Genomic DNA, 27,686 nt, shown 5'->3' on the forward strand with positions numbered 1-27,686 from the left:
CCTCTTCATAATCAACTTTTACATTTTTCCTCTTCTCCAGCAGTAACCTGTTCCATGTGACTGTGTACCTCCTCTAAGGCACACTGCAAGGTTTGTATTGCTAGATTTTTAAGCCAGATGGGCTCATATTGGGGAATTATCTGACTTTCTGCATTAAAACACCAGAGAATTGCACCCTTAACTGCCTGCATTGGTACCACAAGAGAAAAGCAGAGACTGGTTTTGAGAAAGTTACCCAATCCCCTTTTAAGCAGTTTAAGAATAGAATATTTACCATTGCCCATCTAATAGTTGATTTGTTGTGTGGTTTTTCAGTTTTTCTCCCCAATTTACAAAATGGGATCTTACTCATCCAGTCCAAACTTCCAGCAATTTATATTATGCATTAATTTCTGAAAGCTTAAAGAACCTTTAGTACTTGTTATCTTCTCCCTGTATATGTATCTATGGATCATGATCAAGGCAACTTTAAATATTCTTTTTGATTAGCTTTTTGATTAGCTTTCTCTGATTGTCCCCTTTAAAGTAAATCATCTATTTCTGGATCTTCTGTACAGTGATATGTAATATCTAATGCCCTGTGTTGGTTTTGAATATTAATGCCCATCTTCCATTCTACTCTGAGACAGAAGTATAATGCAGATGAGCAGTGGAAAAGTAATTTGCAATGGATAATATTATTCAGTAAGTTGGGCCTTTTTCTCTGTTCAAATATTTTATTCTGTGGATTGAAAATATACATTCCAAGTTAACACATCATCAAATAAATGGGCTTTTTTTCATAGCCCACTACAGATATGCACTGGATGATTTGTGTATTGGCTGTTAGATTGAAAGTAGGTGAATTAAATAGAGTTCATCACAATAAATAAGAATGGAAAAATTAAACGTATTATGGTAAATATCTTCAGAGTGGTAGCAGCAAGACAAAGTTTAAACTTACTTATTACTATAATCAGGTAAGCTCCCTAGCATTTATTGTCAGCAATGCCATTTCTCAGCTGGTAATAGCAAAACAAACAGCAAGCTTGTGATATTTCATCCCACAGAAAGGATCCCTCTCCAAACTGTCCAGTTTTACTCACACCTTTGCAAACTATTTCCAGTGGCTAAAACCTGTACAATATAAGCTGGACGTTTCATTCTGTGAGTAAAAATATATCACACCCATATGACAACGTCAAAAAATTCCCAACACTGTCAAACAGGAACTTTGCAAATACCTTGAAAGTCACAGCCTGATTTCACCAATATCTAATTTATAATATCTCAGTCTCAACTCATCAGCACACTACAAATACAATTCCTTTTATTATTTCATTTTGAAAACCATGTGCCCTATTTTATACTAGAGGTTGAGCTCCAGCATACACCATGCACTTGTACATCCAAAGTCAATCCCATCCAGCCAAAGTCTCACACTAAATGCCATTGCACCAGCTATGCATATGTTGCAGAAACTAACAGAACCCCAGGAAAGCATTTCAAAGCTTGTAGGTTCATATCTGCATGCTTCCATAGCCATCTGTACTAAAAGCCTTAATTCCAGAACGCAGCCAACATGTATTTGCTACAGCTCAAATGGAGACCTTTAATTTGCATTGGAGTAAACCGGGCTTTTAGCTTTAGTTCCAGTTCAACCCCAGTGTTTTGGCCAAGATTGCAGCCATCACAGAGCTGCTTTTAGCAGTTTGAAAAAGAAACTTGTGTTTCTGAGGATATTTCTGTCAGCTAAACTCAACGCCACAGAGAAAGCTTCCAGTAGCACACGAAGGTCTCTGTATTCAGACCTTTGTTTTGCACTCTGGTCGCTGTTATGAACATCAGGTGCTTCCATTTCAAAAAAATCTGGGCCGTTTCAAGCACAGAGCAATCTGCACATCACACAATGAAGCAAACAATAACCCAGCCCTGTGAGGTGGCTGAACACCTACGGCGCAGCGGTGAGCGCTGTCAGCTCCTTTAGAGCTCAGCTTTATCTCACACCTTGTGGGGTGAAAATCCAAGGCAAGGAAGTTAAGGGAAAAAGCTCTCGGTAGCCAAACCCTCCTGTGCAGTCCCAGCTGGTGCCCAGGCCTGTCAGCAGCCCTGTGTGCTCACGCTTGACCCGTGCCCCGGTATGGAGCGTGAGGTTTCCAAGCTGGCAATGACAGGGATGTTTTGCAATCCTCCTAATGCAATGACTGATAGGAGCTGACAGGCAGCCTCTCTGGGCAGCCTGGCCATCATATCACTGAGAAAACGTATTTCTCATTAATTCTCGAAGCCATTTTAGCAGATCATGCTGTGCCACACTTCACTGCAATAAAGTCCCGGCTTTAATCAAATCTGGGGGAAAATCCGTTTGAGGTCAATGACTGGTGGGTGTACTGGCAGAAATAAGTGTCTAGTATGCCTGAGTCTATATTGTCTCAGAGGTCTCTGCAGCTTGTTGCTGCTTTAAGAATTAGTTTTGCATTTTCTCATGCCAGAAAAGAGATAACATTTCTCTTACACGTCTAACTAAACACCAATAGGTAATTGTCCTTCTTTTGTACCTGTGGCCATTTTGAAGGACAACACTTGCCTTGAAACACTGAGCTTTTAATTTTCTGGCGGCAAATTGGGAAGTAACGATTCTCCTCATCCTGCATATCAGAAGAACAAAATGATTTTGGTCCCTAAATAGGAAGATCAGTTTGTTCTTAAGACAGTGCACTGGTTACAGATGATCTCAGTGCAGCTTCTGACCAGTTCATGGGTTTCCTATGTTCTCATTGCCTCATGACTGAAGCAACTTGCTGAAATTAGAATTAATAACATTTTATCAAGGCAGAATGGGCCTCTTCCTGTGTATGCCATTTCAGGGGCTCAGAGCAGTCTGGCTTTGGAATACACTCTTTGTAAGACATAACTTTCACCTGCAGAAAATCAGCATCATTCTGCTCCCAGGTAGAGTAGTAAAAATATGGAGTAATTGAAAACTGGATTGAGAAAGCAAATAAAATAACATAACAGAGAGTTTCTATCATGTTGATACTGATTTAGGAGCTTTTCCTTGCTGTTGTTATTGCTGATATTTCCATTCCAGAAACAATTCTACATGTACAAATCCAAGGAATTTAACATTTTTCTTGCATTCTTTCTTCTTTAATAACATCAACCTCTACATATTTTCTACCTACTTCTATTCTTCTGGTACCAAATCATTCAAAGTAGAATAAGTACTAATAGAATCAAAATGCTAAGAGAAGGTATTAGTTTAAATGTCGCAATTATTAAGACAGATGTGCTAATTGTCCCTAATTTGAGGAAAGATGGATTTATTTAGTACTAGATGAATGTAATAGGCAGAAACATACCTTGCTGTAGTTGGTGACTGTTGAAATCCCAATATGAAACAAAACACCAACCAATTAGGGTTGTAACTGTTAAGAGGGGACCATAAATCATATCTCAAACATGCTCAACAGGAACAACCCGGTCAGCAAAGCTCTAGACTATTTGAAAATCCTACAGGGCAGCTCAGTGCAGTAATGTGCATATTTCACAAGCAGAATTTTCAATTCATTCTGGGCTTTACTTGTTGCAAAGCAGAGTTATAAGATTTACAAAAGAAACCTGAGAAACCAGTGCAGAAACGCAGCCATTTGGTGCTGTTTTCAGGCCCTTATTGTTCCCTCGAGTTGCTAAGGTCCTTAAGAACTTTCACATCCATTATCCTCTTCCCTTTTTTCTTGCATACCTTCTCCTTTCTTCGGGGAAATGAAGCTACAGGCAGGAGTGTGTGCTCTGCCCGGGATCATTACTGGTGATGTGGCTTTTCATCTGCACGTCTGCTCTTGTAGAACCACAGAGCACACCATGCAAAAATAGATGGAGTCACTTTTCAGAAACATCTCTATATACAGTCAACTTGTCTTCTACTAAATTAGCAGCCATTCAGCCACATAAAGTGGTTTGCTGCTGCAATGAGTCAGGCATGATTTCTCACTGACCCTCTGAGCAGTGCTGTCCATTTGACAGGCTAACCACATCAGTCACCATCTCAGGCTGTCTGATTCATCTCCTCACATTCAAGTCAAGTTCCCAAAAGATGTTTAGCTCAGTGCTAGGAAGGGCTGACACCTCTTTCAGTTAGTTTCTGCTTTTTTTTTTCCTTTTTCTTTTTTTTTCCTTCAGGTTAAAAACCCTTAAAACCCCTTACAGGAAATATCCCACCTTTCTCCTGGGAGTATTTCCTTGCCAGGCTCATGCCCTGTCTGTCAAGCACTTGCCTGAACCACCTGATGGATGCAGCATCCAGATGTTGGTCAGTGGGATGTGACTACATCCACATAAAGCACCCAGTGATCCTCAAGCTTTAGCTCTGCCTGTCTGAGTTCAGACACCTCTCTGAGCCCAGGCTGCCAAAGCTGTTCAGCTGAGCACGGTTTATAATCCCCTTTCACAAAAAAACCTGCTAAACTCTGACCCATTCCTGACCTAGCAGGAGCCCTGCAGAGCTGTCCCAACACATGCTGAGGACCTGGGATGGCAAAAGGCTTCTCCAAGCACTGCAAAGGCTGCTCAGAGCAGCCACAGTGAATTGCCTCCCTGGAATCAGGGTATTCCTCACCACAAAAACTCTCTCATCTTTAAAAAAGTGTCAATGTTAACAAAACTGGTTAAAAACTATGGGTTTGGACGCTGGACTAATGTAGAGGATAATTGGCATGTTCACAGAGGCATCACAGACGGGGAGTTTCCAGAGCAGCCTCCAGCCTTTCCATTTGCTACGTATTCCGGGATTTTTCTTTAATGAATAGTGATCTCTTTGAAAGGATATAAAACATGGATTTCTTTTCTTCCAAAACATAAAAAGAGACTTAATAGAGTATCAAACAATTCTTGAAGCCTAAGGTAACACATCTGCAGTACCTCTGCTTTTGGGAAGACATGGTTCTATCGCTGTGGAGCTCCGCAAATCCGCTTTCAAAATACACTGCATACAAAATAACTCGCAGAGACTTAAATACGTTAATAACTTAAGACCCTAAATAAGCTGATATTTGATGTGACCTACATTAATGGGGAGGCACTATATGGCAGATAAGCAGAAAGTTCTCATCTATTGTATAATGCATGATTTATTCATACCATAAACATATTGAGAAAAGGATGTGCTCCAGCATTCTGTCTACTTATTTTTCCCACAGAAAAAAAAAATTATGTAAGAAGATCATGCTGGTGAGAAGATATTCATATCACAACAGCCACAGACTTAGTGGCAGGGCTGCCAGAGACTTCTTTATGGTTGGAAAGATATAGAGAAAAGCACATAGGTTGCGCTGCAGTGCACCCGTAATTCTAACTACCAGCCTAGGAGTGGAAGCAGTTCATAGAAGAGGCTAATGGCTTTACCCTGACTGATACCATTGCATTAATAAAAATCATCAATAAAAGCATCAGTTCCTGCTGTACTGTAAATGAGACAGGGGCTGAGTGTGCACTGCAGCTGTGAGATAAGGCACTAGGAAGATATCTAAATTTTTGGCTAATTCTAGATGTCAAGATAATTGGATTTTCCAAATTAAACCTTTCTGTAGTTAAAGAGGATTAAGGTTAGGGAGTGTGGCAGGGAAAGCTACTGTCACTGTTATGATGACTTTTTCACTACAGTGCCATTTTTCTTCTCCTATGTCTCTCTAAGCAGGCAAATTTCAAGAGCTTCTTAAAAATATTGAAGTAGTTACATCATTTGCCATCAAAAGTTGTCATGGGAAAGGTTTGCTTCTTGTGCATCTACCTATTCATTTTATGAGTTCTTAGCAGAATTTTATTAAGTGTTGACTCACAGAATTACAGACTGGTTTGGGTTAAAATGTACGTTAAAGATCATCTTGTTCCAACCCCCCTGCCATGGGCAGGGACACCTTCCACTATCCGAGGTTGCTCCAAACCCTGTTTAACCTGGCCTTGAACACTCCCAGGGATGGGGCAGCCACAGCTTCTCTGGGCACACTGTGCCAGGGCCTCACCATCCTCACAGGGAATAAAACCTTGGATATTGCATAGCCAAGGTGCTCAGAGAAGAGTATGAGGTGGGATTGGGTCAAATATATATTTAAAACCTTTTGCAAAGCAAAGTTTGTTGTTGATGAAGGGGTTTTGGCTTTTTATGTGTCATGATAGCAATGTACATCCCTCAAACCCCTATTTGAGGCATCCCTCAAGCTTGTGCTTTGTGAAGGAATTAATTGGTATTTTAATAGAAGTGCTGACAATATAAATACTCCTTGAGACACTTTGTCTCCAGATGGTTTCTCTGCAGACTTTCTCTGATTCCCCACACTTCCAAAACAGGGATATAAACCTCCTGACATTGCAGAGCATGAGTCAGTCCCATAAATACAAAAAGAAATCTTTCCTATCACCAGATTACTCTGCAGCCTCTTCTTAAACGAGTTTTTGCATATTTTCTGAAGCTGGATTCTGTCCACTACTGAGGTAAATCACCAAAATCAGTAGCCTCATGTCATCGTCCTTACATTATAATACAGTGCTAGAGGAGTTCTTTCTTCCATTTTAAGGTCACTTCAAGGACTTCACATTTTCTAACTCTGCCTGAACAAAGGGCTGGAGTGTAACACCACGTGACGAGATATCACTGCAGAGATCACTTGCAAGATCCACAAAAAAATAAAACCCCAAATCATCTTTCTTTATCATTTTATCAGTTTAGCAGCTGCCCCCACACTCATGAGAGAGCCTGACACTTCTTCCACTCCAAGGGCAGAACAGCAATATCCTCCCTGGTGTATCTGACAGGACGTTGTAGAAAGGAGCCTTCCAATGCAAGGACATCAAAACACATGAAAATGGGAAAAAACAATTGTTCTACCCACTTTTGCAAGGACTTCCCTGAAAGTCCATTGAGCCCTTCCAATCCTCTCCACACTGTGACTGTATCTTGAGTAACTGCACAGTGTACAGCACAGGAAATGTTCTGTAGGCATCCCTGTTTCCTGGATATGTTGCCAGATATTCATCCACAGTGATGGACTTCACTGCATAAAGGCTTAAGGAGAAAAATCTTTTGGGATTTCATCATAAAAAGTTTTGTCCTCAAAAGTTTTTACAGGCTGAAGTTTCATATCTTTAAAGACTTTACCCCATAAAAATCCAAGAGGATAGTAAAACAAATAGTGGCTATGTCCAGGGTCACTAGCCTGGGGAAAATAAATGCTCTTGGGTGATAATAAGAATACCTTCAGGAACAGTATGGACCAGAAATTGAATCTGTTCTTTTCTCCACTGGCTGACGTTTTATCATTATAGCCCTTGGAGCTGGTCACTATTTTCTGTGCAGAGTAGCCATGGGCACATGGCAATGCAGAGATACCATAGGTGTGACTTTGAGCTGTTCTTGAGGATGATAAACCCAAAAATGAACTTTGCAAGCAGAATACAGAACTTGTCTGGTCCAGCCGCTCACTTTTTCATCTTCCTCATTACACTTATTTTAAGTCTGAAGTGAATGGATGCACCCCAAAAACACATTCACATGCTCCTATCAATCCAGATTAGGAAAGGGCTGCCAAGATATAGAAAATAAGCAGAATACCCAACATCTCACACAAAATAAGGCTGGCCTAACTCTGTGCCTATATTTACATGTGAAATTCAGCAAAACTTGAACCAGCAAGCCTCTGCCTTTTAAAAATTGTACCTTGGAAAGTCAGATTGGTGGCATTGTTTGCCTGCTGATCCTCTAAGGGCCCTGAACAACAAGATAATTAAAGTCCACAGAAATAAGAAAACCTAAAATCACTTTCCTGTGAATCAGTGCGGACTGGTAAGTATTCCCACAGGAAGGAACGGGCATGGATCCGTTTGTGTGTCCCCAAAGCTCTTGGCAGGAGGACACACTTGCTATTTTCTGGTCTGATACCTCCAGATCTGTGGCATTGACCATGGATAACACCGTTGTGCCCATGGATAACATGGTTGTGCCCAGGGAAAGCTGGAACTTCTCCTCACCTGGGCGGAATGTTATTATTGCCCTAGGTGGTCATGATACTATTACACACATTTGAGGCTTGTTAATTCTCCAGGGCTAAACTGGCCACTCCAGACTGCTTCCATTCCAATAAATACAGGATAATGGGCTGACTAAATATAGGTTTCTAAAATATAAACAGATCCCCAGTGATACCCTCGAGATCCAGGCAGAGTATTCAGTGTAAGAGCACTCAGGGTGCACGTGTGGCAGCCTATCCCAAAATATACTCAAAACAATTATAGCTTTTCTATGGTATTTCTGCACAACCCATACCAATAAACAGGATGGAAATAAACTGGCATAAGACCATATCAGAAGTTCTGTTGTCTAAATCCATTTGAGAGAAAGACACAGATACTTAACTAATTGGCACTCTCAGCCTTCCATTCTGGCTTGGTGGGAACAGTCATCAGCTAAATCAGTGACTCATGGAGGCACACTGTGTCTTGGATAATTTTACATAGGTGGAGGATAGACTGGAGAACAAATATGAGGGCTTGTCAATAAAACACCAAGCTGGACCCCTAGTGATGCCTTCTGTGAATCAGTTCAGTGGATGAGGGGATCTGGGAGATTCAGACACCCTGTAAAAATGCATATATCTTTTCATGTCATGCTTTTCTGACGATCTCTATTAACTTTGTGTTAGCCCTGTCACTATTAACCAGGTTTATGCTTCTGCCAAGATACATTAATGAAGCCTTGCGGTTCCCCCAGTTTTCAGAAAGCAATGCCCACCTCAAGAAGACAAAACTGTTGTTATCAGCAGATGCAGCCACAGCAGCACTGAACAGGGTCTTAAGCCAAAGCCCAGCCCAGGAGGAGCTGCAGCTCAGCCTCCCTTGTCCTGCTGGATAATAGGGCCGAGCAAGGCTATTCCCAGTCTGGCAGCTCCTCCTGGCAGCTCCAGCACCAGTTCATTGGGGTCCGCTGAGTGTGAAATCCACCTCTCCACATCACACCAGCACAATGCATCATTTAAGTCATTTTTAAGGGATGAAAAGGTTCATAAGCTTCACATTGCCCTCTGCACAGGAGTGAATTTTACTCTTAATGCAAACGGTGCTTAAATGCAATATTTTAAGACTAATATTCCGTACAGGCACAGTGTCTGATTCATGCCAACCCAAGGGGTAATGTGAATGCTTAGCATTGTTTAACCAACTCCCAAGGACTGAATAAAACCCTCAGATGAAAGCTGTGACCTTCAGAGAGCATGGAATCACTTTTTCTTTTCATCTAAAAGATAATTTAGCTAATACTTTTCTCCTCATTGAGGACATGGGCTCACTGCACTGAAAACTGTTTACAAATGTTCTTTCTCCATTAAATTGATTTTCTGAGTATAGAAAGGCAGTGTTTTCTGGAACTAATTTAAATTCCCCTCTAATTAATATTCAAGATCAAAATATGTTATCTTTGCATGACTGTGCAATTATTAAAGGGAAAATATCATCAGAGAAAGTGTGGGGGGGGTTATTTTATTTTTTTTGACTAACCATTTCCTCATATGAAATGTATAATTTCTTTGCCTTTTTTTAGGCTATAATTCAAGAAGCTTTCAAGAGAGAAATATCTTTTCTGGCTATGTACAAACCATTTGTGAAAGGAGATGAGAGCGCCAAAATAAAGGAGGCAGACAAAACCTTTGCTAAAAAAGCACTCTGATTACATGCAGCACATATTTACAGGTAACTGCAGATTTCACATGCTCTTAAGCACTGTGTGTTGTTTGTGTGCGTGTCTGACTTAAAAAGAGGTTGAGAGACTCTGAAGCTTGAGGTCCAGACATTTCTACACTTCCGGGGGGGAAAACTGTCTTCTGAGATCTGCTCTGTGATTGTCTGTGATTTAGGTAATGGAACGAGTACTCAGGCAAAGTACAGACTTTATACTGCAAATCCCCATAAATATAATTTTTATCCGGGAAGCGCCATATTTCCATTGTTGGATTTCATTATTGCAGTTAATCTTTTGTTCAGAGGTAGGTTTGCAAGTGTATTGTGGTGACAGGGATGCTCAAGCTCATTCCCACCCCCATGGATTTGCATGACCACCGATGGTCACACCTGCAGCAGGGCCCTCCCTATCCAAAATTACCTTTGCCTTTTATGAGCTCTACTGGGCTGACCACCACCTTTGAGAGCATCTCAGCTGCATGGATGGGAATGGACAGCCAGGTTTCCTTTAGCCTGTTGACGACAAGTAGGGCGCAGAGTGAAAAAGGGCTTTATCAGAGTCTGTTATCGTCTCCCAGCATTGTGAAATCAAATGTCATCTCCTGGTACAAACACATGCCTAAATTCTGGTGATCTTGGGCTTGTTTCAAGCAGAATGGACATGACATTTTGGCAAAAGAGAGCCAGGAGGATAAAAGGCATTTCTTCCTGTCATTAACCTGGTGATTTGGAACACAGTTGACCCTGATAATGCTTGGCTTTGAGTTGGTGATTGAGAAACATAAAGGGAAAAGTACATTTCCCACGTCAAATTCTGGAAAGCCTCTATTTTTGTCACACAAACTGGCTGTGTAGCTCACCTCCCACTGCCACTGCCAACACAGCCATCCAAAAGGCTGAGAGGCTTCCTGCTTCCTGCAAGAGTTGCCCCCAGGTCGGACAGCTCTGACCCTGCTGAGCCCAGCACTCAATGGATAAATCAGGTTTCCAAAAGGAGACACACTGCGTCTTTGGAGAAGAAAATAAAATCTACTTCTAAAACACAGATAGGAATTAGGAAACCAAGTGTTTACCATAAAACTGTGCAAAGAGGTAGCACAAGTAAACTTTGCTTTGTTCGTGTTGGTTTTGCTTCGGAAAACCAGTATAAAACTAGATGGTGTTTTGCACGTTGCAGAGCACCCATGTATTGGATTTCCAGCAAGAGTTTTGGGGTTGTTCAAAGAGAGAAAATGAGGACTTATTTATCATGAAAATTGTAAAATCCCTGTCTTCCTTTTACTTGCTGATGTGACTGAGGAGAATATTCTGGGACAAAAGTACTGGCATTAAAAGCATAAAATAAAGCTCCCTCAATTTACAGCAAGGGTGAGTCTTTCAGAAGCACATAAGCAAACTCAGTGATTTTTTGTTCATAAATCACCGAGTGAGTCCGAAAATGTCATCAGTCATTTTCTTATGCCTCCCAATAAGGAAAAAGAAAGAAGGAAAAAAAGGAAGGGTAGAAGATTCAAATCCTATAGAGTTTTATAAATATATAGTCAATTATAAAACAGATTGAACAGTTCTGACTTAAAATATGTTTTAATCTATCAGTTAAAATAATTGCTTCAATTTTACACAAGTTTTTCTGGGAGCAGGTTTTGGGACTTAAAAGTATTCCTGAAGTTTCTAGGAATAAAATGGTATAGAAGACAAGGAAAAAACAATATCTGTATCAGGGCTGTCCTGGAAACCTTCTCAGACAGAGCAGACATGGCTCCTTTTCCTACGCTTGGTGCTGAGATAAAACAGTGTTAGCTGAAGTCAGCTGAGACAATAGAGGTTCCTCAACTTAACTATTCAGATCTGACCTAAAATCACAGTGCCCACTCAAAGAAGACAACAAAAGCAACAAGTTTAGCTCCAAGCTCAGTGTGGTACCAAGTGAGTATCCAAACTGCAGGTCTGTATCTCACAGAGGTGAAATTAAAAATAAGAGCTAAGTCCCATTTTAACAGTGGGTGTGAAATACCAGGCATCTCAAGAACATGTTATTTTAAATAATCTTCCTATCCTGTAACAAATATCTGTCCAATTTTAGTCCGAGTTCTGCCAGAGTGTAAGGACTGCATTGATTTCAAAGTTTTCTTATTGCCAGGGAAAAGGAGCAGATACACATCGAAATCCAAGTGTACAATGCAGTTTGTCACAAAATTGGGAATCCATCAGAAGCAGAATATGCTGCAAGGGAAATATCAGGTCCACTTGCTTTGATTTATATCGGGGTAAGTCCAGAGAGCGCCGAGTGGGGTTGTCCATTTGTCACTGTGACCGCACAGCCTGGCATCTTAAAAGCAGAGCTCCCTGCAAACAGAGCACTCCTTTGTGAAAAGTGACACTGACATTCAATCTAGGTTTATTTTCTGCAGGGGAAGGGGAGGGAGGATAGAACTGGTCCAGTTCCCTACACAAAGGTGGCTTGTACAAGTGCTCTGAACATCTGTCCTTCCCGAGGTCAGGGCAAGACCCACTCAGCTGACACACAGGGGTTTTGACAGCAGCAGTCACAAACTCTGGACATGCCACAGCACGGGCTGCCACATGCCAGCTGGGGGGATCAGAAAGGACACGCAGGAAACTTGGGATTATGGTGGTGGTTATGGCAAAAGCACAAATCTGTAGGAAATTAAACCTCGCAAAATCAGGGAACAACAAAACAGCTTCTTTTGCAGTTAAAAGATGCGGATGTTATGTTCTGAAGGGTTGAGTTATTAATGCTTTGGATGATCAGCACTGAAAAGTGCATAGATGGGAAGAACATGCTTTTTCTTTTGCATCAGCAAAATTGAAGCTGTAGATGCAAAAGGTTGCAAAGTCTGAAATTTCAGAACCCTGTTAGAGCTGGATGGGTTGGTTTCATCACCTTTTTTCTGTCAAGCTTTCTAGAATCCATTTCACTCCTTTTTAGACTTTATTTTTTTTCCTCAAAAAAAAGTAACCTCTCTTACAACTGAAAAAAAAAATGAGCTAGTGGAAATTATTTTCATTTCCCTATTCCAGATCATCACGGAATTTGCATGTGGCCAGACATGGCTGCATCTCCACCTACCCAGCAGTACTGACTTACTCTAGATTTCAGAAACAAATATGTTGGAAAAAACTTGGAAGAGTCTTTAACTAGAAAACAGCCAATCTTTTCAGGTACACCAACTTGCCTTATGGCTTGAATAGCTCAGTGGTGTTCTCCATGATCCTTGATGGATGAGGAGAGTTGAGGGGTTTCTTGGGGACTATTTCTCTGTGCTGGCAGCTCTGACTGCCCAGACAGCTCTCCCCATCCCCTTCACTCCTCCTCCAGTTTACCCTCAGCCTGATAGATGCTCTGTGGAATAAACACAGTCTATGGTTTTGTGATTTCATTTCCTAGACCAGAAAGCACCTTTCAGTCCTACCATGGATGAAGAAACAAAAAGACTGGGGGAAAGCAGTGAGAAAAAGATCATGCCAGTAATGGATTTTATAAGAAGCACCAGAATAAGTATGAGTATAAGGTTTCTTTCTGGTGTGTAGTGTGTGTGGTGGCAGAAGCCTCTGTGTGTGTGTGTGTGTGTGTGCGTGTGACCTGTGCTTTTTGGTGGGTACTTCATGCTTCATGTGCTCCTCCTGTGTCCAGAAATTGTGTTCCATGAATTCCATGAGGAGTTGAGTTCAAATGGGGTTTAGATACCTTTAAGAAGTAGTCCTAATTATTTAACAGTGTGCCCAGTTTATTTAAAATGACTTTATGTGCAATTTTCTCGAATCTTTATGGCCTATTATATTATATCCCTTCTTCACATAACCACCAAAACTACTGTTAACATTATTAATATTATTATTAATATGTATACTGTTTAATACCCATAGTATACTACACCTACCACAGGGTCTCCATTAAGAGTTAATAATTGCTACCCGAAACATTTCTAGTGGTTCAGATCCTGAACCCTATGCATTGAAGTATGTGAAATAACCTTCAAATCTGCTACAACCATATTAAAGGTATAGTAGTTAATTCTACTCCATACTTTCCACAGTAATGTACACAGCTTCTTAGCACCATGGCTGTTGATTAGCACAAAAGGTCAAAAATCAAATTTGCATGTAGACTAGACTGTTTTAATGCAATTCTTAAATTATTCCTCTGAAAATAGGAGGAAGAAGCCTCTTCTCCCCAGATTGTGAATGCTAATGTTAATGCTTTTTCCCCAGCAATAACCGGTTTGGAGTTTTCTGCACGTCGAAGGAATCAGAGCCATTTTCTCGTCAGGGGTGTCCTAGCAAATCACAGGATTTATATTCTTAGATAGGAGGTTGACAAAAACTGCTACTTAGCAACCCCTAGCAAGGAAGAAACATTAGCTAGATATTTGGGGAAGCTCTATCTCCTTTAGTCTCAGAGAGCAGCTGCTGAAACAACAGTAAGTGCCTGCACTCACATGTTTAGTGGGAGGTAAAGGTGCTTAGTACTTTTCCAAAATGGGTGCTCTCGAAGTGTCTGCATTGCTGGGAGGCAGGAGAAGCAGGCTGAGTTCAGACATCCCCAAGGGAACACAGCTGCTTCTCTCCAGTTCTTTCCTGAGGCCTTGTGCTGTTGGCTTTGGTTGACCAAAAGCCCAAGTTATTGATGAGCAGGCTGATAGAAGCGGCACCTTTGAGAAAGTGAAATATTTGTTCCTGCTGTGGGCATTGCACTTCAATGCACTACAAGAAGCTAGAGGTGCAAACAGGCAGTGGGTTGGGTAATGGATAAAGAATAAACCCCCAGTTTTTGCAAAAGCCCCAGTAAAACTGCAAATAAAAAAAAAAAATTGAGTCCACAATTCTCTCTTTGGGTATAACATAGAGCTTTTAGAGGTGAGATTCCTCTATCACAGTTATAGAGGCAGCAGCAAACTTGCCTTTTTTTTCAAGGAGGTCGGCACAGCATCCCTGTGGTTCAGGCCAGGGCCACCCCAGTGCCACCTCCAGCAACACCAAGAATGGGATAACATGGCTGAACCATGGTCCTACAGATTTATAACCAGCCCTGGGGGGTCAGTGTGGGAGCTTTAATGGAGAGGAGGGAAGCCCCCAGGTGGAAGGAGTTACCACTGAGTTATAACACCTACTAATTCCATATTCATTATCATTGACTTTCCCTTTAGTTTTCCTAGGATTACAAGATCCAAGCAAGACAGAACCTCTGACCCAAAGAGCAAATGACAATGCCAATTACATCTGATAATACAGACAGGCACAGAGCCAGAGCTGCTCTGCTACTGGGGATGAATATCTCTTTATGGTCCCAACAGATTTGGCAAATTTTGCTTCCTTGAAAGTATTCTGAAGTTTTCTTTAAGCTAGAAATACAACCCATCTTATTTCCATCACACACAAACAAAATTAAAAACTTCAGCTACAGACTTGATCTATACAACAGACTTTACAAAGATAAAAGAATATCTTTGGTTTTTAATAGAACCAACATTCCTTTCTGTCCTCTTTTTCGTTTGAAAATGCAAATTTGAAGATGCAAATTCTTGTCCTGATCAGATTTTTTTGACACAAACATTGCACTGCTAAAGTAGAGCTTATTAAGCCATGTCAACACTCAATACTTAAGTCAATTCCGTCACCTCAGTTTTGCAGCCACACAACCTAGAGTTAATTATGTGCTTTATGCACACACCACTGTCAGCAAGACGTGAAGTTTCATGTTAAAAAAAGCAGAGAATTTTCTCTTGCCCCCCCTTCTTCATAAAGAACAGCCAGTCCCATTTAAATCAAGGGGACATTTGTGTATTGTAAAACAAGAAGTATTTGAGAAAGAATGTCACAGTCTGGTCCCTGTGCAGCATCATCTGTGGCTGGTGGGGAAATGCCATAAACCTCCTCTACCCAGAAATACATACCATGGCACAAGGGTTATTTTATTTGCCCTAAAAAAATAGCTGTTGGCCAGACCTTCAACTACTCATATCCCAGCCAAGATTGCCAGCACTGGCAAGTGGTTATTCTATCAAAGTTATTTCACTGGGGTAATTTCTGCTGCTTTGTACACACCAAGTTTGCCTTTCTCCTGCTATAATCCCATGCTGATGGCACATGATGCTACTTTAAGAGGAGAAACAGTGGCCAGAGGGGCTTATTATACTGCTCATATTATAAAGGTGAACAAAACCTACCATATGATTCACAGCATGATGCTTATATTTACAGATCTCACTGTTTTGTTGTCTATTTTTTAAGTGGAGGGAAAGTGTTTATTTCACACGGATTTCAGCACACAGACTTTCTGAAGGATACCAAGGGCATTAAAGAAACATTATGATGGATTTTTTCCGCTTGTTACTGCAATACACTACAGAGCTGCTTGCAAGGCATAACTTCATTCACATTTTTGAGCTGAAAAATAGTGGCAAAGACTCCACAATAGAAAAGAAGAACTACTGGGGGCATTCCAGGCTTTTGCAAAGTGGTGCTCTTTAAGCTGAGAGCTAAACATGCCATGCATACTGGATATGATAGATTCTGCTTAAAATCCAGGCTGACCAACCTCTTTGCTTTTCTTTTTCTTCAGCACTCAGCAATTTAGCTTTATTTATAAATAGAAGTGGCAGAAGGGATGACTCCTTTCTTGCGTACAGAGAAAAGCAAAAGGTGGGGGTATCGTGCCGAAATTCTCAATACATGAAAGGACAAATGATTCACTCCTCTCACATGCTCTCCAGCTCCTTTTTGCAGTGAAATCCTGTCCCAGCTTTGCTCTGGTTGTTAGTGCTGGGTATTTAGAAATAGCAGGTAAGCTCCCTCCAGAACTGACTGATCTGCTTTGTGTGGGTGCTCTTTCATCCCAAGGTCAGAGGAAGGAGAATGTCACAGGGCTGATCCTCGGGCGTCAGGACCTTATTTCTCTCCCAGCAGGAAGGTCTTCAAAGATGCCTCTGGGAATAAACACCCTTTTTGCTTTTAGTTTAAAGGGAATTTGTACAGCAAAAAGTTTTCTAGGGAATGCTCCCACTTGGGAGGACCCCTGCCTCAGACAAGGCTGCCCTTTATGAATTAATTCCTCAAGAGATAGTCCATCAATTGCTCATTTTTACTTTTTCCTTTAAATTCTTCTTGGCATAGCAGACAATAGGGGCGAGACCCACCCAGAAAGTAACAGCATCATAATTTAGTCGTTTATTATCTGAATATGTTACTGCATTTCTAACCAGGATACAACTGTGACTCCATAAAACTGCATTTGTTGATTCCTTTGCTACCTGATTCTTTTCCACGGGAGTCTCTGTTTAAGTTTGCTATTTGCTTAACCTTCACTGTGCCTACCTGAGCTGATTTCATCTTCATCTGATTGCCTAGTCACTTTATTATGTTTTTTACTGCAGCTTAGTAGCCCCTTGAATTCTGCTATAGTTCATGTAATTCTCATCATGTGGATCAGCTCCCTGTGGAATTTTTTTCTCCTGCCAGCAGCAGTTATTTACTTCCTCTTTCTGCATTTCTCATTGTCACTGAAACACCACCTCTGACAATGTTCAACCCCCTCTAATCCCTTCATAAAAAAAACTGGGTTTGGTTATTTATTTACTTCCAACCTACTCTAAACTCAAACAGCATTGCTGTGTCCACAGAGTGTGTGTTGTCTCAGATGTCCAATTTGTTTCCCATAGCTACGTGGCCTGCTCTCATAGTTTTCGGAAGAGTCAAGCAGAGAAAGAATTGTTTTCTTTTTAGCCTTTGCTTTCTTAATCACTGGAGAAGCCCCCAACAGACACAGCATGATGAGAGAGGATTGTTACCTGCTTCCTTAGCTGATGACTCAACGTACTCATTTCTTAGTGCTCGCACAAAAAGGGTTTGGGCGGATTTCAAGAATAGCAGGGAAAAAACCATTTGCTGCATCTCAAATGTTGTGAGACTATTTCATGTTGATAAGAGCTCTCTTTCTCATTAACTGATTGCTTCTCCCTATTTTAAATCACACAGCTCTACCTGGGGACACAGCTAGCTGGCTTTCAGACACAGGAGATCAGGTAGAGACTGAGCTCTGTTTTGTTCCTTGCTTTAGCACTGCTCTAACTAGACTGGGTCAGACTTACAATTTCACATATCAGAGAGCACAGAAATCTTCTTTCTTGCTGATATCTCCTACTAATACTAGGTCAGGTCCTCAGAAACTGACTCCTCAAGTGATAAAAATAGTTTGTAAGAAAGTTATCCTGGTCTGCTCTTAGAGATGGGTCAACAGAAGTTCATCAGAAGACGAGTCTGGAAGGACTCTCCTGGCTCCTAAAGTCAAATCACCTGCTATTATACACCTTTGTGTCACCAAATATCTTATTCATAAATTGAGTAAAATTCATCTTAGAACTACTTAGGCTTTCTGTCTTTTCTGGTCTGGGTGAAACACACTGCAGACCTTCAACCTGAATTATCAGAAGCTTAATTGCCCCCTCAGTCTTATTTGTACCTATTTATACACAATGGTCCTTCTGCTATCATTGTCTTTTATCTCTCCTTCCCTTTTCAGTCGTTTGCTCTCTTTGGAATTTAGCCCTGCATTATGTTTATTGAGAAGAATAATAAGCTCTTGGCATTTTCATTAATAGACTAATCAAAGCACACTTCCCTCAAAAGAGGTATCTCCTACCGTGCTAGCTTCTCTGCTCCATGATGCTTGGGTTTAAATTAACCTCTCCAAACACAGCTGATTGGAGCTATCTGCAATACTCAGAGAATTGCTGACCAGAGCTCCTTTTCCCTGTGCAGTGCCTGATTCTCTCCTTCAGCTAATGGAAATACCAGTTCATTGGCTCAGCTCTTTCTTTTCCAGTTGCTCTCATTTCTGGAACTCCCAGACTACAGCTCCATTCCTGCCATTGGTCTCCAGCACACAGTCTTTAATTTCATACTATTTTATCATTGTCTCAGGTATTATATTAAAAGGGGTAAAATTAACTGTATCAGGATTATTTGTAGGTTTCTAGAGTTAAAGAAAACTGAGGTGTTTTTTCCACAATTATTCCTGTAAGAGGTTTAGAAAGCAAGATCAGAGCTGTTACTAAATTCTTAGACTTGATGAAAGAACCACTGTCTTAGTCATTTTGATAACACTTGATGCTTGCCTAGTGAAAACTTCTGCAAAACCAAGATCAAGATCAAACCAAATGATCAAGATTCTTTGTGAACAGAAGTTCAATTTAAAAACAGGACACCATTTATTGAACAATAAATGTCATTTCAAACTTCCCTTTCACTCTCATTCCAAACTTTCCTTTCACTCTCTTCAATATACACTTGGACCTAGAATCACCTACCTGAAGTGCATGGAAATGGCAGCATCAGGGTGCCACCATATGGAACTGCCAGAACAAAGGTCTGCTAAAAATACTGGAAGTGGTTTTGAAAATTGATGCCAATTCTTGGAATTTCAGGCACTTAAGTGCATTCAAAACCCTGATTAGATGAATGGAAATCTCACTCTGAAGGGCTGAGCATTCAGATATGCAATGGCTCCATCTCGTCGGGAATCTAGGCCAAATTGCTTTTGAAAATCTCAGTAGGGTGCTTATTTGCATTTTTGGCATCAGAATACTTCTGAAAATATGGTGGCAAGGCTGCCATCCATCAAACACTTCAGCAGGTGCTGAGATTTTATGCAAGCACTTGGCTGAGTTTCTGTATTCACACACTTAAAATTTACCATGTGCCTGGCTGCCTGGAGGATCAGAGACCACCTCTGCAGGTTTTAGTCCCTCAAGGTTATATATTTGAAAACTCTAGATTTGCCTAGTCTGCAAACAAACCATAAGCTGACACGCTGCGTGCTTTCCTCAACCTCTTCACTGAAACTTTAGAAGCAATCCATAAAAGTCAGGAAATATCTAATAGAGGGGATTATGGGAAAGCCATTTCCAAATGAGAAAATTGCATTTGAGTTTGTTATCTGCTGTCCCCCTTCACATATGTTATGACTGCATATTTATTTTTCTAGTAGTGCTAGTGACAGTGTGGCAAGAAAGTCTTTTTTTTTTAACCCTCTCTAAAGATTGTCAGCAACATCATCTTAAAATTGCTGGGTGCCATATTGCTCAAAGCATTACCAGCACAAACCTATAGGTTGACAAGCCTTAAGGTATAGGGCTTATAGGATAAGGGATTTTTTCTGTGACTCTCCTCTAATCCACTTGCTTTTGCTGGGGAAACGGGACAAGCACAGACCATGTCCAAGTGTGATGGAGAGGTTTCATTACATGATTCTCCTTGGCTGCTTGCAGAGAGTGGAGGAACAGTCCCAAGTGATGAATCAAGTGATGGCTGAGCTGGCCACCCTTCCCTACCTACAGGAAGTCTCTTGGGAGGGTGCCAAACTGGTCAATTTTTATTTCTAGCACTTATTTTGGCCTTTAGAAGAAGGAAGCCAGGGAGGGAAGGGCAGGGGCAGAGCTTTGCACTGCAATTTGCTCTGGAAGTCATTTTTCCAATGTGTGGACCTGAAGTAGTTTTTAAATCCTCCTTCAGTGCTTTGTCAGAGGAGGTGCTGATCACCTGCAAGGATGACTTTTATAGAACCAGCATGACTCATCTGTGGGCATATTTTTAAAACCTCTTCTTTTCCCCCAAACCTCCCCAAATCAGTCTGGGAAAATGGTTGCAATTATTCAGATCATGCTACTTTAAGTTATCTAACATCAGAAGCCACCTGCGGCAAAACAGGCCGAATCTAGTTACAGCTGAGGGAAAGGAGAGAAAAGGTTTTCTTTCCTGCTTCCATCCACAACTTGCTCCCTGTCTCTGAATAACCCTGTCTGCCTGCTATGCTTTGTTTTTCCCTTTGTGAAAGGAGGGCAGTGATGCCAGTCATTAATAACCTGATAGTACATCAATAAGCTGCAATCAGAAAGCACCGTATGATTATTCTTCCTCGAGGCTGTCAGGCTTTATGATGAGGGAAGAAGGGAGCTCAGGTAGATGCAAATTTTAAGCATTTCATTCTAGGAAAAAAAAAAATAAAAGTCCCTCCACAGTCCCTGCATTTAAATGCGGTCCAATTTTGATGATCCAACTAAAAACTCTTGGTTTTCCCAAAGCAGGTCCCTTGCCATTTGTTTGCAGTCCTGCAAAGCTCCTAAGCTCTGCAGAATTAAAGCTTCACAGCAGCTTGCTTTAGGGAAGAGGAGCAGCAGCCTGCAACTGCAGGAGGTGGTTGCCAGACTTTGAAGTCTGGGCTCGAGATAAGGGGAAACGACATTGCAAAGAAACTGTGTTATTAAAAGACATTCTCCTTTTGATGCAAGTTCTCCAGTATTAAACTTCAGCAGGCCCACATTTCAAGGCTGACTAAAGGGTCTTGAGTTATTGGTACATATTTCAGTGATAGGTTTTTCTCCAGGGCACAATATTTTCAGTACATCACACGTTCAGCAGAGGCTCTTACTCTCTTGTCTGTATCCTGTCATGTAGTAATCATAAGCCTGACCTCCCTGGAAAGCTTTCTGGGGAGGCTTTAGACCACCCAAGACATAGGTCTTCAGTCTCTTAAGGGTATGACTGGGCAGAACAAGAGTCTGTGCTGAGAGATTTAAGTGACAGACTTTAAATCTTTCAACGAAACACGCATTGTTTGTTTACTGAGCCCAAGGTAAAAATGTTTTTTAAAAGAATAAAGACAGAAAATCTCTACCAGCTACACCGCATTAATTCAGAATTCATTTATTTTTCTTTGTTCTGCCATCCTGCTGTAAAATATATCTTTATTTTCTCTGTGCAAATGGAGGCTCGGTTGCTTTTTAACTGGAACATTTTAGTAAACTTAAAGCACCACAGTGTTGAGGCACAAGACTGCAGGCAAGAACTTGCAGAGTAACTTCACCAGGGAGTGATTAATGGGCTTTATCTTTCCTGGTGACACCAGCCCACATGGCACAGGCTTTTCCTATGCCAGTAGGGATCGGTTCCCTACCACATCCCAACGTCATCAGGCACAGAACATCACTGCCCATCGTTGGGTCTGCACACCTGAATCACCCAGGGAGTGAGAGATTCTCACTTCAGCCCACCTGTCATCCTCCTCATTTCACTGGGGTCTAGGCAGGATTAAATGTTTGGAGGACTGGGCTGTACTGGTGTGAATCAGCACCTCTCAATGACTGCTACATGTCCATGGGGTCAGAATCACAGCACCCACGCTGACCCCATGTGCTTCTTACTCTTCACCAACATTTTGGAGATCTAAATTTTTCCCTCGAAAAAAACTGAGCTGGCCAAATTCTAATCTCTCTTGGACTAATAAAAATTTAAACTAATTCCTCTGAGGTCATTCAGACTTTACACTGGTAAAACTGAGATAAGACTTTATGACCAAACAAGGCAGTTAAATTGTGGGAGTTAGAAAAGGGTAAAGATGCCAAATGTTTGCCATCACATACAGAATAAGTTGTATAAATTTTAAAACATGCTGAATTTATAATAGTGCAATTCTCCAGGATCCCAAAGGCATTTCAGTTATAAACTCTTCTGTGTAAATGTCTTCCTGTAACTAAATAAATAGAGTCCTAATATATGGCACAAAGAACCTCAACTGAGGCCTTTTTAGGTCAGTATTTATTCACAGATCCTGGGAAAATGAAGATTCTCTGGTTTCAGTTAGCTTAAACAGTTGAATGCAACTGGAGAAAAAAACCCAAAGAAAATCTTTCCAAGGTTTATGACTTCAATGTCACCACATTTGTACATCATAAATCAAGATGAAAGGTTGTTAAAAAAAGAAAAAGAATCTATTTTCATTTAAAATCAAAAAAGGACAAGTTTGTTTGTTTGTTTAAAGCAATATTTCTCTTGGGGGGGGATCTTCCAAAAAATGTCAGTTTTAGGAGAATTATTGTGGTTTGCCAACTGCCTGCTCTTGTAGGGGCATGGTTTATCTTCCAAAAGAGCTGGTGAAAAACTTTGGATGATAAAAATTAAAACCAGAGCACACACTGGTCACTTTTTACTGGCATGTATCAATATTAATGAAACCTTAATCGTAAAGATTTCTTGTTTTATCTTCTTGCCCAAAGCAGTGAAATCTGCAGCCTGGTTGGGCTGCCAGAGCAGCCCCTTATGGGTGACAGACCAATGTCCTGGTCCCTGCCCCAGTGGGTGCCCTTTAACCAGTTCTTCAGAGAGAATTACTCCATGAAAAACAATGGAAACATCCTCTCCTTTCCCTGACCAGCTCCTCCACTGCCAGGTTTGATGCAGAACTTGTGTTTTGCCCATTCTGCCCTTAATACCCTTAATCTCTGGGCTGTGTCTGTTCTGGATTCATAGAAGGAGATTATATGTCTTAAAAGTATTGTGATGGAAAATTTCTGACATGTTACCTCTTTTCCCATTGAAGCCAGAGGCAGGAATTTGCAGTTTTGTTTTTCATGAATGCTGATACATGACTTAAAAACACCAAAAGTTTTTATCAAGTGTTTGGACCAATAATATCCAACTTAATGTCTGCACAAGCACAGAGAAAGCAGACTGTGACTGAGCACAGCAAATTTCTTTAGCGAGTCAAAAGAAGATTCCCGCATCCTTTATCCAGAGTTGGGATACAGACAAATAATTTTAACTTCAAATATCTGAGTGCACAGCATAATTTGAGGAAAAGCAGATCTGCTTGTTCAATCTCAAGGTAGAATTTTGTACCTTGTGCAGTGAGCCTAAATGCTGATGTTTTAAGCTTCATCACCTATGTACTCATATTAGACTGCTGCCCATCTAGGTACAGATGGAAGAGACAAATTCTCAAGGGAAGAGACAATTTCTCCATGAGTTCTAATGCTTATATTGCCCAATTCCTTGTGATGAGTAACATATTTGGGAAGAGACCCCAAAACCTATTGTTTGGGTTCACTTTAACCAACTAAACATTTTGGAATAGACCTACTAGAGCACAGCAATATCACAGGTACTAAATACCAGTCTCTCCCAGTTTGTCCCTAAACACCAATGTTAATGGCTGCTCAAGAATCTGACCTTTGTGTCTCTCTTACTGAACTAAGAGCAACTGAAAAATTTCCAAGCTTTTGGAAGGGGTGCAGGGTGAGGCAATGCTATGACTAACCTGGAAGGGTACTGGAGTGAGACAATGCTACAGCTATCCGGAATTTTAGCTTCCCCTCTCACACTAAGGACTGATTAGCAAGTATTTTCCCTCAGCTTCTTTTTATAGTTTACACTAGAAATTGTCAGCCTTGGGTTTATGCTCTGTTATGCTGAATGATGGGGAGAAGGAAGGGTTTGCCAAAGGAAAAGGGTAGTAAAAGCAAGGAAAATGAGCTAGATACTTCCAGCTACAGTAAAAGCATCTCAGCTTTAGTGTCGTCCTCTTGTGAGGTTTTACATGCTGCTTTAAATGATGATACATTAGCCTTGGGAGAAAATACTAAAAAGCATTCATGTACGACACAGAATAGCTCAGACAGCTGAAGAATAAAATATGGAGCCTTTATTCTTTACAACCCGAGCCCTCCTTTACTAAATATAAACATTGACTGCATTAAAATGTATAGACTGAAGTACAAATTTTCCAGAGGATTTTTTCCCATTGTGAAGTGTTTTATACCCACAATAATAACAGTGTAATGGCTGAAGCGAAGATGAGGTGGCAGTGCTCATTGTGTGAAAGATGAGTAATAAAATCATCAGCGTACAAATGATTTTTTAATTAGGTTTTAATCTGTGTATTTAGAGAAGTTATTTCTGTGTGAATACCACACTGATAATTTTTATCTCGGTGCCACAGCTGCAGTCACTAATGGCTGATGCCATGGACATCCTTGAAGGAAAAAGTGAAGAAGATTGTGTGTGGACTAAAATTCAGAAGGTAAAAACCTGCAGCAAAGGGCATGAGGGTATATCATTCCTTGGAGAGTAACTTCCACCTGAGTCATATCTGTTTGAAAGGCAGAAAGAAAGTAGGTGCCATTTGAAACTTGACCACAGGCCTTGAACCTTGTTAGTGCTCAGGCACTAACCACAAATACATATTTATTATTTGATTTAGCCCTTATGGTTGAACTTTGTCCATTTAACAGTCTCATGGGGTTGTTTAACACATAAAAAAAAAAAGGAGAAAAACCAACCTGAGTAGCTTCTTTTTTGCTGATAATTAGAATTCTCTTCCATCTTTGCAGTACTGTGCTAATTGGATGTGGGGGGGGAAGTTGTTAGGGAATAAAATTCAGCCCTACAAATTAGGTCTGTTAGTGGAGCTCAAATGAGGCTTTGGTGATGTGAGAGGTAAAAGACATGTAAATGCCTTTCTGGAGTCTCTGCACAGCAACCGGTCAATTTAATTCTGAAAGGATTTGTGAAATGCAGGAGTCTTGCATTGGTTCTCTGTACAGATGAATCTGACCCGACAGAATGAATAATAGGTCAGGCTGGGATGTAATAGGAGCATCTTACATTTTCACAAAGTCTTTCAAAGCAGAGCAAATCACAGCTCTGGGCATTCACCACCATTGACTTTCAGCCACTCGTGAGGAAAAGGACGTGAGCAACGCGTCACCGGGAAGGGAAAATGTTATTAATGGTTCTTACAGCTCCACCAGATCCCAGAGGGATGCACACTCGCCCTGGATTGTGGATACGATGGGAGGAGGGTTTGAATTTCTGCACTGGCAGGACTTGAAATTGTCCTTCTTTGGAATTGGGGGTTTACAGACAGATTTCAGGTAAGATACTGAAAACACCAAACCCTGCCTGCACTGAGTCAGTGTACCCAGAGTAGGCAAATAAGGTACTGATGCCTAAAAGAAACCACAGGGGTGGAGGGTTGAGGGATTTCAAGGTGATTATATTTGGTATATTTCTAAGTTATTTCAATTAAAATTTCAGAAAGTATCTATCTCTTCTGAGAGAAAGTCTGAGTAGGTGTGTATTGCCTCACTTAGCTGTCAGATCAGTGGCTTTTAATAAAGTTTTCCAAGAACAGAATGTTTTCAGAAAGTAATCAAATCCTAAATGCCCCAAATTATAGATAGACTGGGTCTCATCTCTTTCAAATGCTCATGAAGCAAAACAAAGGATAAATATTCCTACCTTTCTGACATTGCACCCGGATAGTCTCTAAATCTCTCACACCTGCCTACAGATCAGAGGATAATCTTTTGCAACACAAATTCTATATATGATATTAATTATATATATTTATACAATTACAGACATTTTTCCTGCCATATATAATAAACACTGATAACTAGATGAATGCAAATGATAGATCTACAAATAGCCTGTTCCCTGTACTTCTCTAGTTCTTAGCCTTCCCATTTTCACACAGTAGACTTAAATGTCAAAGACGGTATTTCAAAGTTTTTCCAAAACTCAGGATTTTAATCAACTGCCAGGTGTTTGAATAACCAGCCCAATTTTCACAACCGTGAATGATCACAGGTCAGAAGCTGCTGAGAGTGGGTTGTGGTTGCATCCAAGGACACAGATATTTACATATTTATTAATAAATCCTTAAAATTTTGCTTATTCCCACATATTTCAATAGGAAGTGGCCAATATTTCATTGTAAATTCAGTAAAAAAAGTATTTTCTTTGGTGTGTTTGTCTATGGGTACCTACGTCCTTCATATTTCTCTGGATACTTTTACTTTCAGTATAATTTTAACAGAAATCAAATTAGCACCTAAAAACAGACTGGTATCCCATATTATGCCACGTGAATCTGTGCATACGTCAATATTTGGGAGCAAAATTTACTGAATCCACTAAAATCTGCTCTCTTCCATTGTAAAATTTGGTGCTTCAAAATTTGTTTGCATTCTGAACATATGTTTGCATTTAATTTTTGACAACTCGGAGAACTATTTGAATTGAGGCACCTTGTTCCAAGAAGAACTCAATGTGTGTCTTCGTAATACAAAAATATTTTTCTGGTTTGTATCAAAATAAAGAAATTAAAAGCATCATCAACTTCACTTTTTTTAAAAATACATTTCAGCATATTCTGCATGTTCTTAGGGAAAATTTCAGTTTAAGTAGAAGAGACAGGAGAACGCTCAGGGAGCTTGGGGGAGTGAGGTTTGTTGGATTTTTTTCGTGGTTTGTGGTTGTTTTCTAAATCAACTCTAATCAGAATATTACACTAGGTTAAAGATTCTAACACATTACTAAGAAGGAGGATTAAATCTGATTATTAAAAATTGATGTGGTGTGGATTAACACATCACTTGTGCTGGAACCATTTCCAAAAGTTCAGTATTTCTCAGTTCGCTCATCACATGACACTGATTGTAGGACAAAGAACCTCCACATACATCTAGTTACAAGACAGTTATTTGTATTTTTGCTATTGAATTAACTTAAATATATTGGAAAGCAAAAAAGAACATAAAGGAATTTATACAAACAGCTATAAATGCAGAACTCTGGAAAGCTGACAGCTATGCTCCCACCAGTGAAGTCTGGCTTTTGCAATAGAAACAGCTGTTGCACCTAATGAAAGCACTCAACATTTTTCTCTAATGCAGCAGAGTTATAGGAGTGCCTGTTTTCCAAATGGTTAAAGGGTCTGTCAGAATTGCCATTACAAACCACTGTTTTCAGAGTTTTATATTCCAGAGTCAGCCATAAAAAATTCATTCAGGCTGAAATCTGACATCAAAGGGCACAAAGCCTGAGACCCAAATGCTTTTCCTGTTGTCACATTGGAGGGTTTATCAAATCAGTTTGAAATTAATTTGGACAATTTTGAATTTGCAGGACTGACAAAGTGTGTAGCTTCATATGTGTTTAGCTTCAAGTGTTTTGGGTGCTGTGCCTCTCATCCAATTCACTGACAGATTTATGTTTTTAAGCCAACTAATTGGGCTAATTATTTTTGGAAGCTTAAACACAAAGAAATGAAAAATGATCTCATAATTAGCTGGAGACAAGAGAACATCACTGCACAGAAGATGCCTTTCTTGGTATTACTGGGCTAT

General features: G+C 40.5%; 1 protein-coding gene across 1 annotated transcript in view; it reads left to right on the forward strand.

Moving 5' to 3' along the window:
- The window catches only part of SPATA16 (spermatogenesis associated 16), a 30,454-nt gene extending 5,330 nt beyond the window's left edge, over nt 1-25,124 (forward strand). Inside the window, 7 exon segments of the mRNA XM_027685902.1 lie at nt 9,566-9,676; nt 9,678-9,714; nt 12,745-12,885; nt 13,112-13,235; nt 19,931-20,084; nt 24,494-24,574; nt 25,098-25,124. Coding sequence (XP_027541703.1) covers nt 9,566-9,676; nt 9,678-9,714; nt 12,745-12,885; nt 13,112-13,235; nt 19,931-20,084; nt 24,494-24,574; nt 25,098-25,124 — 675 coding nt within the window.
- Nucleotides 25,125-27,686: the final 2,562 nt, after the last annotated feature.

Source organism: Neopelma chrysocephalum, unplaced genomic scaffold, assembly GCF_003984885.1.
Source record: "Neopelma chrysocephalum unplaced genomic scaffold, ASM398488v2 Primary Assembly neopelma1_69, whole genome shotgun sequence".
Lineage (NCBI taxonomy): Eukaryota > Metazoa > Chordata > Aves > Passeriformes > Pipridae > Neopelma > Neopelma chrysocephalum.